Raw genomic sequence first — 18,788 nt, forward strand, 5'->3', positions numbered from 1 at the left:
TTATATAAAAAGTTAACTACTAAAATAATAATAATAGTTTTATATAAAAAGTTAATTACTAAAATATCAATGATACTTCGATTGTTCTACGTATCCATCCTTCTTAAATGTAATTAGGATAAACTACACCGGTCCTTAATGGTTGAATAAATTTGTATGTCTTTCCAGTGAAATTTTATAAATAATAAATCAATCATTAATGTTATTGATTTATAATAAATCTATCACTCACCGTTAACAATCATTATTATAATAACGGAATATTAACGTAGCATGTTACCGGTTAACGTGGCACCCATTTTGACTTCTATCTCAGTTAAACTCCTTTCATTCAAAAGTTCCGGCCTAAAACCCCTCACATGGATCCTTGATAGATTCGGAAATATTTTTTTAAGGTGGATACAAATTTTTAACAATATAAATATTTTAAATAAGATGGATATAAAAAATTCAAATTGGATACACTATCAATAAAATATATAATTAATTAAAGAAAATTCGAATTTCGGAAGCAGTGGATCTACCGCTTATGGGTCCCATCCTTAAACATTGTAGCAATCAAAACCTTCTGATGTTCATGTCTCGCCCTAGCGATGTGTTGTTTCTTTGAATCCTCATTCCCTTTACCGGTGGAGACTGAGAGCAGCCTCAACGTCCAGCCGCCATGCGAAAGCGTTGCCCCCACCTCCATCCATTTTCCGAACATCAGATATCAACATTCTCGAAAGCTTCTCCTTGTGCCACATATATTGTAACCTTGCCTTGCATGAAAATGCAGTGAAAAACCAACTGACGAGAAGTTGGAAAGAAAAGGAACACGACTAGAATAAAAAAAATTGTTCACCGATGAATACTCGTTCCAAAAACCTTCATCGACTATTGCTGAAGCTGTTTAAGAAGAAGCTGCTTTAATGCATAGAGCGTAATTCGCTGTACATTTTTCAATAAATAAATATAGTGCAAAATCTAGGCAATTCTTGTTTCAACACAAGCCACGATGTTATCTCTGGTGATGGTAGTACTAAATCGCAGTCGCAATGCAGCCGTAAACCAAGTTCACAGTGGCCACAATTTAGATATATAATTATTTTCACGAAACAAATCACGTTGTACATTTGCAACCGCAACGCCGCATTGCAACCTCAATTTAGTACTATGCTGGTGATGGGATTGTCGAGTGCGTACTTTTACGTAGTGTGCGTTTAGCATTGCTTGTCTTTTGATAGTCTAAAAACACTTTTTGATAGTAAAAGTATCACTAAATGAAGGGTTTCTGCCCTAAAACAAATAATTTTCAAAAAGTAAATTTTCAACTGCAATTGCAACACTAGACTAGTCCTTACTCTTTTAATTTTCCACCCTTAAGAAATGTCGGTTGCTCACTGATGTTTTCTTTTATGCTGTACAAAGAGTCTTATTTGATACTAATTAATAAAAGACTTATCAAATAAAAATGACCTCAAAATACACCCAAAGTTACACTTGTTAAGAAATTGCAGAAAAAAGAAAGAAGCAAATGTGCTACCTATGAACCATCATGTAGTACTTTTCATTGCTTTCCAACCATATTAACTATAAGAAAAGTTCAACATATAAAAGGAAGTGAGCAAAAACATATGGAAAGAGAGGAAGCAACACAGAAGATGCCAGAGAAAAACACTTGCCTTTGCCTCATCTTAATTCTCTATAGCAAGGTCATTCTCAACGATAGCAAAAGTTAGTGCAATTTGCTATTATTTGAATTTAGTGAAGTCCTTTATTTTAGGAGTTAGTTACCGATTAGTATATTTTGTTACTTGTTTTGTGCAAATGAAAAGGAATACATTAATTACTCTCAATTAACTTAGTGGAGATATTTTAGTTTAAGTAGAGCCTTATTCTTAGTTAATTTACCACACTTTCGGTCTTTGTTTCCTTGTATTGTCTTGTATGATTGAGTATTAAAGTTCATCTTTATTTCCTTTTTAAGTGTTCGTTCATATTTATGTCATTTGGTATCAGAGTCAGGTTGGTCACCAAACGTTTGATATTTTTACTCAATCAAAATGAGTGGTGCGAGTTTCTTCAAACATATATGTAGAAAAGTTTGTTGGTACCAATTATAATTACTAGAGGTTATGTACGGAAGCTTTTCTACAGTGACAAGATTGTGGGATATGATTGAAGTTGATAATACAATGACCCCAGTAGATACTTCATAGAAAGTTGAATTACGACGAAAATGGAAGATCAAGTGTAGAAAAACTTTATTTGCTTTGCAAACATCGATAATCAAGGAGTACATAGACCATGTTTTTATTTTTTTAAAACAACCTAATAAAGTTGTTATTATTATTTTAAAAAATCACTTTTTCTAAACTTAAAAAAAAATGCAACCCTAAAATCTCTCTTTTCAATCTCACTATTAGTTGTCGTCGGTCATCACCTGCAACCTTCACCATCGTCGACCTTTACAATCGACCATCCTCTTATTGTCATATGAACCCACTTAAATCAATAAATCCATAAATCCCTAAACCTAATACCCAAATTTCTAACCCTAATCCCAAATCTATCATTCTCACCTTAAGTTAACTTTAGAGTTTTATGGGGACGATGGAGGAGCTCTTTTTTTTTAATGCAACGGTGGAGGGGGGAAATTTTACGCAGACGGGAGGGTTTTTTTTCTTAATTTTTAATATTATTTTAACTTTAAAAAATATAAATACAACACATGTCAAACAATGACCGAATTTAATAGTCATTACAGCCTATATATCTAAAAGTGTAACGTCGGAAATATTAACACTTATTCTTAGTAAAATATTCTTTAAACGCCTAAAGTTAACTTATAGTTTGGACACTTATTTTTGCATTAAGCCAAAATATAAATATTACACATATCACTTAACGATTTTTTTAATGATTATTTCTGTATAAGCACCTAAAAATGTAATGGAAAAAACATTAGATATCTAAAAGCGTAACGGAGAAAACAATAAACACATATTTTTAAAGAAAATTTTTAGACATCTAAAGTTATTTAAAGTATAGCTTGGATTCTTATTTTTTCAATAAATCAAATTTGTAAAAAAAATTAAAACATTTGAAAAATCTCTTTAAATGGTTGAATTCATCCTTCTCGACCAATAGACACCTCTAATTATAACGATGGCTTGTTTTCTGACTAAAAGTAAACAAATAATTGCTTCATAATAACTTGACTTTCTATGTACAAAAATAAGACCGAGTGTGCCCATTTGACTATCGCCCTCTGTTTTATGCACATCATTAATGAGATTTGGAAATAGGGATGGATCGACAGCGAGGCTGGAAGTGGGCGAATAAAATTTGATTTGTTTAGAAAATTATTTTTTTTAAAATTTTAAGTTATTAAAGTTGAGTTATTTAAATTAATTTAATTTTATGTCGAGCCAAATTTATAAAATAAAAAAACGTCATTTTAAGTTTATTTTGATCAAATTTAAATTATATATTCCCAAACCATTATAGAATGTCTATGTAGATCTTTTTGAAAACAAATTTTCTATTTTTTTTTAATTTAATAATTTAACTGATTTATTTATTTCTTCAATTACTTATTTGTTTTAAATGACCAAATTTAAACCTAATGCTCTACTAACCTTATAGAATACATATTTAACTTCTATTCTTATTATTAGTTAAAAAAATATTGTTTTTTTTATTTATTCCTATTTTATTCAATTTTATCCTTTGATTAATTTTTTATAATTTTTTCTCCTCATCAATTCCTTTCGCTCCTTTACACTTTCATCAATGTTTTTTTCCTAAAAAAATATCTTATTCAAAAATAAAATTATAAATATATTTTATAATTTTAGATGTAACTTGATTTCTTAAATAACATAACAAAGCTTACACATATGAAGAAAATATATATGTACAGATTAGAGAAAGTCGTTTAAATTGAAACTAATATGTACCATAATATTATAATGTAATTAAATTTATAGAGAAACTAGAATTATTAGATTAGATTCAACTCGACCCATATTTTATAATTTCGGTTTAATTCAAGAAAAATTTCAATTAAAATTTGAATCATCAAATAAGACTCATCAACTAGAGTAATTCGATCAAATATTCACTCCTATTAAAAATGAGTGTACCTTTAAAATTTTATAATTTCAGGTTTATATTATTAATATTTGGAAGTACTCTCCCATTATAACATTCTGAAAATTATTACAATATGTATACAAATCTCTTTTTTTTTGAGTGGATATATAAAAAATTAAACCCATTCTTATGATAATTTTAATGAAATAAATTTGTGAGGCTTTTGATATAAAATAATTATATTTTATATATTGGATTAAGGGCCATAGTTATTATTATTATTTTACAGGACTCGAAAGTTGTGTTTTTCAACATTCTGATTTCATAATTTTTTTAATTCGTTATGCTTGAAACGACCTTCAATTTGGAATTGGAGATTACGCAGATGATGTCACTTGATTTCGTATTTTCTTCAGCTTAATATTCAATAATTTTGTTATGGAAGAGCACGGTGGAGTTTAATCTTATCATATTAATTATCAGGCCAATGATTTATTAATATATTCATAGAAAAGAGATTATATTTTAACGATTGAGATGTCGAGGTTTTAATTTTAAAGTTATTAATAAATATTATATTTTTTAAAAAATAAATTATTTTTTATTAGTTAAACTCTTTAAAAGGGATATATGTTCGAAAGACTTTTAACATTTAATAATAAACGTTCAAATATCCTTACAGTCGTTGTGCTCGAATTCAACTACCCGAGACTTTTAGAGATAACAATCATCTTATCATACAGATCAATGTCATTTGAGGTTCTCGCGTCTATTATACATTGACATGGATCAAGCTACCTCGGTGGTTAAAAATATTATTTTTATCCCTAAAGGTTTCAGGTTCGATCATCATAAATTACAAGAGTGTTCGATGTTTCATTGTTAAATGTATGAAGATATTTAAAACATATACTACCCCTTGTAAATCACTATGGATATATATAAAAAAACAAATTTTAAGGTGAGTATGTATCCATCCTACTTAAGATGGCACATCTACTACTGATAACACGTACACTATATAACTAAGTAAAACCACATTTACTAAGAATAATAATATTTTAAATTATTGAAAACGATTAATAGATTTCATATTTTATTTGCCGTAAATAAAAACCGAAGAGTTTGGTTGAAGCAATTAAAGCAACCGACGTAGCTAATTGAACTGGTCATTAGACAGTGACAATTAAATTATATTTGTTTTGAAAATTCCAGAGTCAAAACACAATTTCTTGCCTCTGATCCCTAAACCCAGATGTTTATGGACAGTATTACTTTTTCACTGTATTAAATAAAATTAATTTAATTTAATTTTAAAAATTAAAATTTTCATTTGAATATATCAAATCAACTTTTTTATATAAAAAAGAAGCTTGATATTGTAGGTTAGGTTTACTTTCAGTGCTATTTATTATATTAGCCATTGAAATTTTCATTTCAAGTACGTGTGTGTGTGTCATAAATTGTAAAGAATTCCACATATAAGTAAGAATTTTAAAAATTTTCGAGTAATCTCAATAGTTAAAATGAATATCTTCTAGTTGATTCAAATTTAAATGATATAATTTACATGGGTAGGTGAGTTCAGATTTTTTTTAAAAAAAAGTATGAAATTTTAAGTTAATTTAAAATATTTTATTAAAAAAATCAACAAATAACAAATTTAAGTGCCGATATTAGGTAACAATAAGATATTAACTCTTTTTAGTTAATGATTCTTAAGTAGTTTACAAATTTCAAAATAGTATTCACATTATTTAAATATTTAAGAGCAATCAAATTTAATATATATATATATATATATTATTTTTCAATATCATAGCCCCATAAGTTTTCCTTGTCTTTCGTTATTGAGTGTTGTTCTCTCTAAAAGTTACGAGTTTGATTAATTATGTTTATAAGATATATATTATCGATAGTTAAGAAATATTCTGAACAAATATTACTATCGTTTAATCATAATATTAAAAAAGAATTATATATTTTTATTAAATTTATTATCTTTAGAGTGTAATCTTTTGATACGTTTAATGCTACTCTAATATGCTATTAGGAATAAACAAAGTAAATAATGACAAAAATGATTAGCTGTAAGCCACTAACGGCGCGCCCTAACGCCGGAATCCAGGACGGACGGCTTCTCTGTCTTAAACTATTAAAGCTAACACCAATCAACCATAAACAATGTTTTATTATGAAAATTGCCCTTTTAAATATTATTTAATTATTATATTTTTTTGGACGGTTTGTTTGTTTGCTCCATCATTTAACAAATAAATATTGTATTTTTTAATATAAAAAATATCAAAACTATACATTTTTTCTTACTTAAACTTTTTACGGTCAATTTAAATGTTTAACATTATCAACATTATCATTTAAATGTTTCGTTCATCATAATCATTAAAAAAATGTTATCTAATTATAAAAGTTTGAAAATTTTATTTAAAAAACCTTCAAATTATTATTATTTTTTTAAATCTTAAAATCTCTAGTTTTAATCCATCTACTCTCATCATCGATCATCTCCAACCACTCATCTGTTACTGCCCACCCATCGACCATCCATCACCTTTTTCATCGTCTCAAACCTTTAGACAATAGTCACGTTGCTTCGACGATCATTTGTGATGTTGGTGGTGGTCAATCGACGATTGATGCAAAGAGTCCACACTAAGCGATTAAAGTTAAGGATTCTAAAACATTTGAGGTGTTTATGAGATTATAAGGGAGAAAATAAGATTTTTATAAAATATTAATTTTTAAGTTCTCTTAAAAATAAAATTTTCAAACAAAATATAAATGTGACACATGTCAGATAACAAATTATTTTTACATGTGTTGCAATCGAGGCACCTAAATGATAATATTAAAAACATTAAACAACTAAATTAACCAAGAAAAAAATTAGCTAGAAAAAAAACTTTATAATTTAATATTTTTTCATATTAAACTTTTTTTTATGTTTTCAATTTCAACTCTCGTAAGAATGTCTCAAACAAAACAATTGTCTACAATAACCCACCTGGAATTGCAAGGTTTTAAATGATTTTTATTTGTTAAACATATCGATATTATAATTCTATATATAATTAATGAATTAATATATAAGCATTGTGAATATATTATAAAATTAAGTTTCAATTATTATTTTTCTCAATTAATATTAGATTCATGTTCAGTAAATTAAAAATGAGTTATATCAAATTTTTTGGTGCTGATAACATCCATCAACAATAACTGATATGGTAGTCGACTATGAGCAGAATCTAGGTTTAAAGAAGAGAGAGAACAAAGAGAAATATAAAAAAGACTAAATTAATAGGATTTTAAGTAATGAGGATTAAATTTATTAAATTGATTCGAATTAAGATTAAATCAATAAAATATATAAATTTTAGGGACAAAACTATTATTTTACACACCACACCATCATCTCCATTAAGTTTTAATAGAAACTTAATGGTTAATGACCAAAATAGAAAAAATGTAATGTTAGATCAATCTTATCAAAAACAAATTAGTGACCCAAAATAGAAAATGGTAATAGTTTGATGACCAATGGTATAGTTTACCCAAAATATTATTACGCAGTAAATACATCATTGAAGAAGCGGTGGTACTAGTTTTGCATTATCTGTTGAACAAAATGTTTGACTATGAACTTTCAAAACCCTTTTAACAGGATAGCTGATCCATGACGTTTTTCCCATTGTTTTTCTTTCTTTATTCACCTTTTCCAAATCCCATGAAAACCAAGCTTTGATCTGGGTTTTTTTTGCTTTTGCAGCAATGGAGAATCAACAACACCCAAACCCTGTTCTGTTCTTGTTTTGTTCATAACCCTGTCTTCTCACTCTGTTTCGTCTCTCGATTTCGTCTTCAATGGCTTCAATTCTACTAATCTTTTACTCTACGGTATTGCTCGAATAGATTCCGGAATTCTTACACTCACCAACGAAACATCTTTTGCTGTCGGTCGAGCTCTTTACAGATCGAAAATCCCAACAAAGACCCCGAAATCTTCTCATGTTCTTCCTTTCTCCACTTCCTTCATCTTCTCCATGGCTCCTTCGAGGAACAAAGATACACTTCCAGGACACGGCATCGTTTTCATCTTCACACCCAGTACTGGCATCAATGGAACCAGCTCATCGCAACATCTAGGCCTTTTCAATCTTACAAACAACGGCGACCCGACCAATCATGTCTTCGGTGTCGAATTCGATGTCTTTGCTAACCAAGAATTCGATGACATAGACGATAACCATGTTGGGATCGACATTAACTCCCTCAAGTCAACAAGCCCCTACACCGCTGGTTACTGGCCCGACAAGGTAAACAGTGATTTCGAGAAACTGAAGCTTAATAATGGTAAGAATTACCAAGTTTGGATTGACTATGCAGATTCTGTTGTTAATGTTACTATGGCACCTGTTGGGGTAAAAAGGCCTAAGCGGCCATTGTTGAATGTTTCTTTGGATTTGTCTGATGTTTTTGAGGATGAAATGTATGTTGGATTCACAGCATCAACTGGGAGGTTGGTCGAAAGTCATAGAATTTTGTCTTGGAGTTTCAGTAATTCGAATTTCGGATTGAGTGAAAGATTGGTCACCACCGGTTTACCGTCGTTTACTATCCCGAAAACTCCTATTCATAAGCGTAGACCGTTTATCGCAGGCGTAACGGTAGCGAGTTTGATCGTCGGTGTTTCAGTTGCTTTGCTTTCGCTGTTTTTGATTAGGAGGGAAAGGAGGAAAGCACAGGAAAGAGCTGAAATGGAAGATTGGGAATTCGAGTATTGGCCTCATAAAATGAGTTATCAAGAAATCGATGCGGCAACCAAGGGATTTTCGGACGAAAACGTGATCGGATTCGGCGGGAATGGAAAGGTTTACAAGGGAGTTTTACCAGGCGGAACCAAGGTTGCGGTGAAGCGCATTTCGCATGAAAATGACGGAATGGGAGAGTTCTTGGCTGAGATTTCGAGCCTCGGCCGGTTAAAACACCGGAGCATCGTCGGTTTGAAAGGTTGGTGCAAGAAAGAGAAAGGGACATTCATGTTGATATATGATTACATGGAAAACGGAAGCTTGGATAAGAGGGTTTATCATGACTGTGATGAAACAAAGATTTTGAATTGCGAGGAAAGAATCAGAATCTTGAAAGATGTAGCCTCGGCTTTATTGTATTTACACGAGGGATGGGAATCCAAGGTCCTGCATAGGGATATCAAGGCCAGCAACGTATTGCTCGATAAGGATATGAACGGAAGGTTAGGCGATTTCGGGTTAGCTCGAATGCATGGCCACAGTCAAGTGGCTACCACCACTCGTGTGGTTGGAACCGTGGGTTACTTGGCTCCCGAGGTGGTTAGGAGCGGACGAGCTTCGACACAAACTGATGTGTTCGGTTTTGGGGTCTTAATTTTAGAGGTCATGTGTGGGAGAAGGCCTATAGAGGATGGGAAGCCACCTTTGGTTGATTGGGTATGGCAGTTGATGATGCAAGGCGAACTACTTGCCACAGTCGACGCACGGATAAAGGCTAACGAAGGATTCAGCGAGGAGGAGGTAACGAAAGTGCTGCATTTAGGGTTGCTTTGCTCGTATCCGAATCCAGATTCCAGACCAACAATGAGGCAGGTAGTCATTGCCTTGGAAGGGAATAACGAACCATTCGAAATGGAAACCGAAGATATGGAAGCATATTTGTTATCAAAGGTGAAGTCTAGGGATATGTGGGCTAATTACTCTCGAAGCTCCGGGAACGCGTCGCACCCGACACTCGACGATATCCGACAGTCACATTCGTCTTCCATGTCTCTGTCATGGAACAGTGCCATAGTGGAAGGTAGATGATGCATGTTGAGGAAGGGTTGTAAGATTAAAGAGCATCAATCGTTTGTAGTTTTTTTTTTAACTATTAAACTTTTTTTTTTTCATTCTTTCACGTTAGTGTTATGAAAGAGCCTTTTTGGTTATTGAAAATGTTAAAAGCCTTGGACATTTCATTGTACATATGTATGTTAAAGTTTCAAACTTCAAATTCACATTGTAATAAGTTAAAAGGATGAGTTTTAGATTATTATGTCAAGAAAATTGTCTTGTCAGCGCACTGATAATCATTATACTCTCAAGTCTCTAACACCAACATTAAAGATTTCCATATAAACTCTTATGCGAGATTGGAGAGAGATTCCTCAATTCTCTCTTTCGATCTTTCTGCATCGTACATCACCCTCCTCTTCAACTCACTTGAATCTTCAGTCACAATTTTCCATCCAAACCATAAGAGGTGAACTGTCAATAATCCACCATCACCCTTTCTTCATCAATATAGGTTTTAATGAGTGATTAAGAGTTCAATCTACTATCATCAAAGTGATATGGGAAATCTACCTAATTATCTCTACCAAAATAATCTGAACATTCCTCATATGACATTGAGTTAGCTAATATTGCAGGCTATTTGGGTGTCTTCGTACCTACCCGATACCTAGTTCTTTGATTACTTGCACCAGGCAAATGTTTAGCCATTTCGTGCTAAAATATAGTGTCGTTGGATCATTGCAACTCTCTTTGAACCAACAATTAAGCCCAAATTTTGTAATTGGATTTCCCTGAAATCCATTAATTTTTGTATAGAGGATTCATTAAAGCTGCAATTAGCTGCTCTGATGTATTGACATATATGATGAACCGAGATAGTATTATTCATTTCTACCGAAACCCAAATGTAGATAATTCCATAATTCTGCAAAATCAAAGTTCATCTCATTGTTCCATATCCATGACCCTTTGCAACATCTTTGTGTTTTTTCATCTCATTTAAGCCAAATTAGCAAGAGGAGCAAAGGTAACAACACTTTTGTTTTAAGACGTTCTTTAATTGGTTGTAAGTTGTAACTGCAAGCCAGAATGTTAAAGCACCTAAAGCTGCTACTGCAACATTATTACAACCTCTATTCATTTTTCTTTTCGTCAATAACTGTCCGGATTCAAACTTAAAGCTACTGTCTGAATCATTGGCTCATTATTGACAGCAATATTACAAAGCAGGTAGAGAAAATGCAGTCTACGTTTCTAAATATGTGAATATATAGAATTGACTCTCGATCACTATCATCAGTCCGACCTTACCTCATTTCTTAGAGCGGACTTACTCAGAGTGACCTTAGGTTGCTGGTTCGAACCGGCAGGACGGAATTTTCTTTTGTTTTGCATAAAAAAATCACCATTTGCATTAAAACTCACTAAAAACCCATGCAATATCTCCATATCACATTAATACATATGAACCAGATTATTCTGCTCCAATAACTACTTTATTGAGAATAATTAAATGAGACACGTAACAGTTTATTTTATGAAACTAATTATTTGTTTTTTATATTTTATTTTATCATACTTAATTTTAACTTTATTTAATTTAAGAAATAATATATCTCTGAGATTTAAAAAATTAAATTTTAAAATTTTAAGAATGAATAATGTAAGTTTTAAAATGTTAGAAATATGATTACAAAAAAAATATAAATTACCTACATACATTTAGAAAATCTAAATATGTAATTGTACCATTAAAAAGGTTAGATAAACAATTAGATTAGATTTTAGATTTTATTATTTATTAATTAATTAATCTAGATCAAGATTTGTCGAGGGCTTATTATTGAGGCCCTCATTTCAATCCAATTTATTTCATTGCAGTTGTCAGGATTCGAATTTTTCACCTTTGTTTAAATAATTCGATACTTCAACCAACTAGGCCAACTAATTGTTGGTTACAAAATATAATAATCGATACTGGCTCTATCTCTTAAACACAAACACAATTTTAAGAATATTTTTGTCAAGAAAAAAAGATAGTTTGGACACTCAATGAAGAATTTATCGGAAAAAAATACATATACATTTACTATATGAAAGTACAAATTAACATTTGTTAATTCTGAATAAGATAATTGGATAGACTATAAGTTTCATCACTTTCATTTTAATTTTGAACATTTTTTCACTGAATTAAAAAATATAATATTTGGTTACTTTCGTTTTTATTTAATTAAGATTTGATTACTTTCGTTTAAATCTTTGTACATTTTTTTAGACACGAAGCAATTAAATATTTCGAATAATAAACATAAAATTAGAAAGTTTTTGGAATACATTATATATAAAATCATTGTTCAATGACCAATTTGATGTTTTAGTGATCGATTTGTTACTTTTGAATTTTAGTGAGGAAAATGAAAACTTACAAAACATTAGTGACCGTTTGTATAGTTTACCTATTTTAATTTTATTAATTCATTGTGCCACATCAGTCATCCATTAAAGGTCTAACCTCAGTTAATCTTAAATAATCGCATCTTAATTAAATAAAAACGAAAGTAACAAGATATTATATTTTTTAAATTCGGTGAGAAAAAATGTATAAAATTTAAACGAAATAAACAATCTTATACTTTACCCAAATAATTTAAAAAGATAAAAAAAAATTGGAACAAATGAAACAATATTTAAACAGAAAATCCTAAAGTTGCTTGAGATACCTTTTTAGTTGACCTCCGTCAACCACGTGTCGCGTGCAATTTAAATAAAGATACGATTTAAGGAGAGTTCATTTAATGATACTAATTGGTGAAGATATTTCAAAGATACGTACTTAAAAACATCAACAATAAATTATTAATCAGATAAGATTTATTAGTAAATTATTAATCAGATAAGATTAAAGAGTCAAAATCAACCACTTTAAGCATGCTGATTACTTGAACCACTGCTATAAGAGTGATGAGCACTGAAAAATTCATTTTAATTTAGTTTTATTTGGTGTTGTGATTGCCCCCAACATGTTTGACGACACAAGTAAATGTGTGTTTTGGTCTAAATTCTACAAGAAATAATCATGTTCATTTATCTGATTAAGAACGAAATTAAAATTGAACTATAAAAAGTAAATTATTTAGTTTTAAAATAAATAGGTTTAAATTTAACGAAAAATATGCGAGTTATCAAATCCTTATTTTGTGTTTTTTCCAAAATATAACAATTCATTTGTTGGGCTTTATATATCTATTTTTTTTTACTTAACGGTAATTTTGACATGTTACCATAAGGTAACACTATCATTGAGAAAATAAAAAAGTACATCGTTAACATTTCTGTTATTTTTTTAATAGTAGGGTATTAAATTGAAACCTAAATTAAATATTAAGTATAATTTTAGGAAAAAGTTAAATTTAAGTATCAAAACAGGATAAAAGTAATAATTTAAATATTAAATATGTACTTTACCCTATTTAAAAAGATTAAAGAACAATTTTACCAATTTAGAGGACTTACCCGGACACGCCTTCTACTAATTGGATCCCTTTTTACTCATGTTTATTATTTATGTTTTTATTGTGCATCAAAAAAGGTTTTTACTCTTTCCAAAAATTATAAATTTATCTTTTACTTTCTTTAAAAAGGTTTAAATTTATTAAACAAAATAATGATAAAATTATGTTTTCACCCCTAAAAATTTTTAATTCAACCCCGATTCCTATAATATTTGTTAGACAAAAATAAGATCCGAGAAAATAAAAAATAATAAGTTGGAATAAAATAATTGAATCGAACAAAAAATAAGGACGATAAGAGATCCTTTACTCATTAGTAGTCATAAAATCAAATGAGAATAGACGTTGAGATATGTTTACATAGTTTCTTTAAGATATATTCGTCCGCCCCTATGTTTTGGAGAAATGGTAGTCGATTGTCTCTCAGGATACAACAATGAGATGTACACAATAATAACACAACTGTAGTGATTAGCGAATTGTAACTGATCCCTTTTCCTATAACCAAAACTACTTGAGATTAGAGAAAATATTTTTTGTGTGTCTTAACCTTATAGTTTTACACAATTTAGATAGAATATTCACATTGAAGAATATTGGAAAGTTTGAATAATGGAGCATTAAATATACGCCATTAATATATAATATTCTCGTATGAAAATCGAGGAAATATTAATGCATGATATTTTCGTCTTATGAATTAAGGTAACAATTACTTAAAATAATGTCTGATTAAAAAGCAATTAGATTCAACTTAGTTTTCCTTTTTTTTTTTTAATTCTAAACAGGATTTTAAAATATATGATCTAATTTGATAAAGCAATTAGATTCAACTTAGTTTTCCTTTTTTTTAAAAAAAAAATCCAAACATGATTTTAAAAGATATGATCTAATTTGATAAAGGAAAAAAATAATTTTCCATATCGGGCTAAAATATCTCTAAGCCCAATCGAATTGAACACATTACTTTGAGTACCAATTTCTCACTCAATCATTTTGAATAAATGATATATCATTGTAAAAGTCTAATGGAATAGAATATAAAATCATAATTTTATGATTCAAATCTCCACTTTTACCTATTGAAAATATGCCTCAAAGTTTCTAAAAATCTATTTTTTTTCAACAATCATCGCATGAATGAAATTGACGATTTAATCAAAATATTGGCTGATGTGGTAATAAAATCTACGATTGATAGTAGCAAGGGATAGATAGGCATCAACCATATTTCCTTGTGAATGTATATTTACTTAACCAACTGACCAGTAGATGTGAAGTCTTTGAATTGTCTTATCATTTGTGTAAACAATAGTATATCTCACACAACTACATGCGTGACAAGGTTTTTAGTTCTCATGGTTATTTCCATATAACCGTGGACATCTCCTAGTTATGCAAGATCTTAGAGTACTATACATCATTAGTTTCTTTAAAACATCTCCACTTCAGCCTCACATAAGTGATCATCAAAAGCATTGCTTAATCTATCTCGTTTTTCATCACTGTTTATATAATAAGAACGGGCTATGGATAAGATTCTACCACATTTTGCTTAAAAGGTCTACGCAATTAGGTTATCCCTTTTAATCTATATCTTGAGATCTCCAGTCAACTAAGTTAAACTTTTCTTTACATAAAGCATTAAATATTCGTAAGTTTTAGTTTCATTCCTTTCGATGTTTTATCAACTTGATCTTGATTCAACGTTTTAGTTAGCGGATCTGCAATATTATATTTTGATTTTATAAAATAAATAGAGATTAATTTCATTTGAGATAAATTGTTTAATGATATTGTGTTGACGATCCATGTGTCTCGACTTATTATTGTACATCATGGTTTGTGTCCTAGGAATCGTTATTTGATTATCACAATGTATACATATTGTGGGTACAAATTTTGACCATTATGTAATATTTGTCTTCTCTGAAATTGGTAACCAAAACGTAATTTTTTAAATTTAATGAGCTAAAATGTATAAATATATATGGTAAGTGACAATTCTGATGGTTAACTCTAGTTATTACTTGGAAAAATAATCTTATTAACAATGTTCAGATATTAATAAGTATCATTTTAAATAAAATTTTAAATATAAAAATTAAATAATAAAAGTTTAATATTATTTTTATTTACAATATACTATCAAATAATCTGAGACAGAGTCATAATTAAACTATGAGGGGGCAAGTTGCTTAACTTTAAAATAAATGGAGTCTTAAAATGTAATTAAATCATAAAAATTAGTAGATTAAGAGTTTGATTTTATTAATTTTAAAATTAGAAGGTCTTAAATAGTAATAAAATTAGATAAATTTGGGGTCAAGGCTTAATTCCATTAATTTTAAAACTGAGAGTATTCCAAAACAAATTATACCAAAATTTTTTGAAAGGGACAAAAACTTAATTATAATTTCAAAATTTTCAATGGTTTAAAATGTAATTAGAACATAAAAGTTAAGGGGTAATCGCCTCTTCCACTTATAACGTAAATTCGTCCCTGCAAATAATAATATAGTTATAATATATTTTCTTTTGAAACAAAAACATTGTACCAAACTTCTAAGGTCATGGTCAAAATCAAATCAATAGGTGCTCCCAAATGCTGATACTCGTTTCCTTGGAAAGTAATTAGTTAGGTGCGTTGTCAGAAGTTTACTCTAATTAAATTATATATTCATTCTTATGTTTACTATAATAAATTTTACGTCGTAATAAATTTATTAAGTGATTTTGGTAATTAAAAAAATATGTCTTTTGATGTATTGAGTTTGAGCAGCCACGTTTGTAATGTGTGTGCATGGTCAAAGCTAAAACATATTATAAACATATATTATCTTATAATCACCTCGTACTAACAAAAAAATCATATGAAAATTTAGCAAATCATATATCTTATTATTGAATTAAAATTCATAATTATAATCATATACATCATATATAAAATTATCATAAAATATAATATTCAATTAAATAACTAATATATTACATGTATTATAGGCTTTGTATTAACTTTTTTATTCTTAATGATTTAAAATAATAGATCTTGAATTTGTTTTTCATATCAATCGTTACTTGATTTTATCACTTGCCACATGTATATGTAAAAACTTTGGTGTGTATGTATCTTTCTGAATAATTAAAACAGGTCAATGGCAGTCCACTAAGCCCTACAGAGACTCCACCACCGGTTCATACCTAGCAAACCTTCTCCCAGGCCCCAGCTATCTCTTCATTTAATCATTTATATATATTTATAATCTCCGAGAAATAGTAAGATTAATATTCTAATAATTTAATCTATATGAATAAGTTATGAAATATGATTATAAAATTATTAAAATATTAAACGTGCAAAAACATATTCATATGCTGGGTGGATGAGCGTCTTGTATATTGACAAGGGTTAAATCCTTTAACTAATCTTTCCATTATAGTAAGTTATGAATTTAGTGGGTTTATTTTAATTTGGTCATATCTAATTATGTATTAAGTATGCATTGTACGAATTAAGTGATCTCGGTGAGTTGTTGTTATTACTGGAAGTCTGAGATTTAAGCATCATGTATGCGTGAGTATAAACGCTCATTATCAATATAATTGAGAATCTTTGAATAGATGTTACCTTATGTTCATCCTATAATTAAAAAAAATTATTTATATTTTGAAATTTAATATTTTGATCATGTTTTAAACTATAGTTCAATTATGTTAAATTATCTTCTTACGTCAATTTCACGAGTCTCTTATCTATTCTTATTTGATAATACGGGGAGTATGGTAAAATAAATAACAAAAATACATAAGATTTAGAGATAATCGGACTAGAATTGACGACTTCTATCACGTCGAGATTACATTCTACCGTGGAGTTATAAGTTATAACACTTCCCTGTCACATCAAAAAATAGAACTAATCTTAAGTTAAAGGATCGAGAAACGCAGTAGCATTGTTATTCTCAAATAACTAGGAGCCAAACTTTCTTTTCACCGTAATATGAATACGAAAATAATGAAAGAAAATGGATTCAATTGTCAATTGCTCTTATCTAAAACAAGATTCTATCGCTAAAATAAGATTCTAGCCATCTATGCAGGATTCAATCTGAATTTATCGATTAATAGATCGGATATCATAATTATAGTATTTTTTTAATTTTAAAAATATGAAAATTAAAATGAAATAAATAAATATATAACTTACCTATAATATAAGCACTAATATCAAAATATGACCTGTTGACTAGGAACTATTGAGTCAAACGAAAGTAGTATAAAGCATAACATCTGTTACTTGAATGAGAATCCAATATTGTGGTGAGCTGCTTTAATTTGCTTCTCAAAGAAAATACTTGGATATCCATGGACCTCAACAACCCTAATTCCTCAAAATTAGATAGGAAATTCATCGAGAGAAACAGGAGAAATCAAATGAAAGCTCTCTGCTCTAAGCTCAATTCTCTCGTTCCACATCAGAGTTCTAGGGTTTCTCTCTCTCTCTCTCTTAATCTTTCACCTTCAAACTTGCTCCAAAAACGTGCACAAATATTTGCTAAGTCTGGGTTTTTCCTCCCTTTCTTTTCCTATAATGCAGGAAGCGGCATCATCACTGCCTGACCAACTAGATGAAGCTGCGAATTACATAAAAAGTTTGAAGGAAAACTTGAAGAGAATGAAGGAAAAGAGAGACGGCTTAATGGGATTGATCAAAAGTCAAGAAAAGGGTTCAAAATCCCCTCGAATCCAGATTCAAGAAATGGGTTCTTCGTCTTTGGTGATTGCGTTGAACGCCGCCGGGTTCAACAGCCAGTTCATTTTCAATGAAACAATCCGTATTCTACACGATGAAAGGGCTGAGATTGTTAATGCAAGTTTCTCTGTTGTCGATGATGATACTATTCTACACACCATTCATCTTACGGTACACTCATTGTTGTCCTTTAATGACTTTAATTTCATTTACCCTTTTTCTAATGAACTTTTTTTTTATTATTGATTTCTGGGAATTTTTGGGTTCAAAATGGTGTAGATTGGGGAGGGATCACCAGATTATGGAGCTGCCAGGATATCTGACAGATTGAAGAAGTTTGTGCACGATGTTGGTGGATATAATAATCTGAATTAATCGGTGAATAGATCATGTAGTATTGATTAATTAGAAAAAAAGCTCTTAAGAAAGATAGAAATGTGAAACGCCATTGCCGGCTTATAATTAGCATATCATAAAATAATGCTGCTACTCATATTGTTGTTATGAACTACATATTGATTACGATGAATACAAGGTGATATTTATTTAAAACTTTTTATAATCTATTGATAATGCGCATATATCCGGCGGTTACAATTACTTAAACTC

At 29.7% G+C, this 18,788-nt stretch overlaps 2 protein-coding genes across 2 annotated transcripts; both read left to right on the top strand.

Annotated features, from left to right (window-relative positions):
* Nucleotides 1–7,832: 7,832 nt before the first annotated feature.
* Nucleotides 7,833–10,062, top strand: LOC120147303 (L-type lectin-domain containing receptor kinase VII.1-like; the record flags this gene model as incomplete). Its single annotated transcript, XM_039160710.1, has 1 exon — nt 7,833–10,062. A coding segment is annotated over one exon (2,109 nt), but the record flags the coding sequence as incomplete, so codon positions are not given.
* Nucleotides 10,063–17,754: 7,692 nt separating this feature from the next.
* Nucleotides 17,755–18,554, top strand: LOC120147304 (transcription factor bHLH162-like). Its single transcript, XM_039160711.1, has 3 exons — nt 17,755–17,914; nt 18,024–18,350; nt 18,459–18,554. The coding sequence occupies exons 1-3, from the start codon at nt 17,792–17,794 to the stop codon at nt 18,552–18,554; spliced, it is 546 nt and encodes a 181-aa protein (XP_039016642.1). The 5' UTR covers nt 17,755–17,791.
* The last annotated feature ends 234 nt before the right edge of the window (nt 18,555–18,788 follow it).

The sequence above is a fragment of the Hibiscus syriacus genome, unplaced genomic scaffold (assembly GCF_006381635.1).
Source record: "Hibiscus syriacus cultivar Baekdansim isolate YM2019G1 unplaced genomic scaffold, ASM638163v2 tig00110937_pilon, whole genome shotgun sequence".
Classification (NCBI taxonomy): domain Eukaryota; kingdom Viridiplantae; phylum Streptophyta; class Magnoliopsida; order Malvales; family Malvaceae; genus Hibiscus; species Hibiscus syriacus.

Bases quoted from the DNA above. Each gene is read 5' to 3' on its own strand.
- LOC120147304 (XM_039160711.1), top strand. From the start codon at position 17,792: ATGGACCTCAACAACCCTAATTCCTCAAAATTAGATAGGAAATTCATC. The intron at 17,915-18,023 runs GTTTCTCTCTCT...CCTATAATGCAG, and splicing joins TTCCACATCAGAGTTCTAGG to GAAGCGGCATCATCACTGCC. The intron at 18,351-18,458 runs GTACACTCATTG...AAAATGGTGTAG, and splicing joins TACACACCATTCATCTTACG to ATTGGGGAGGGATCACCAGA.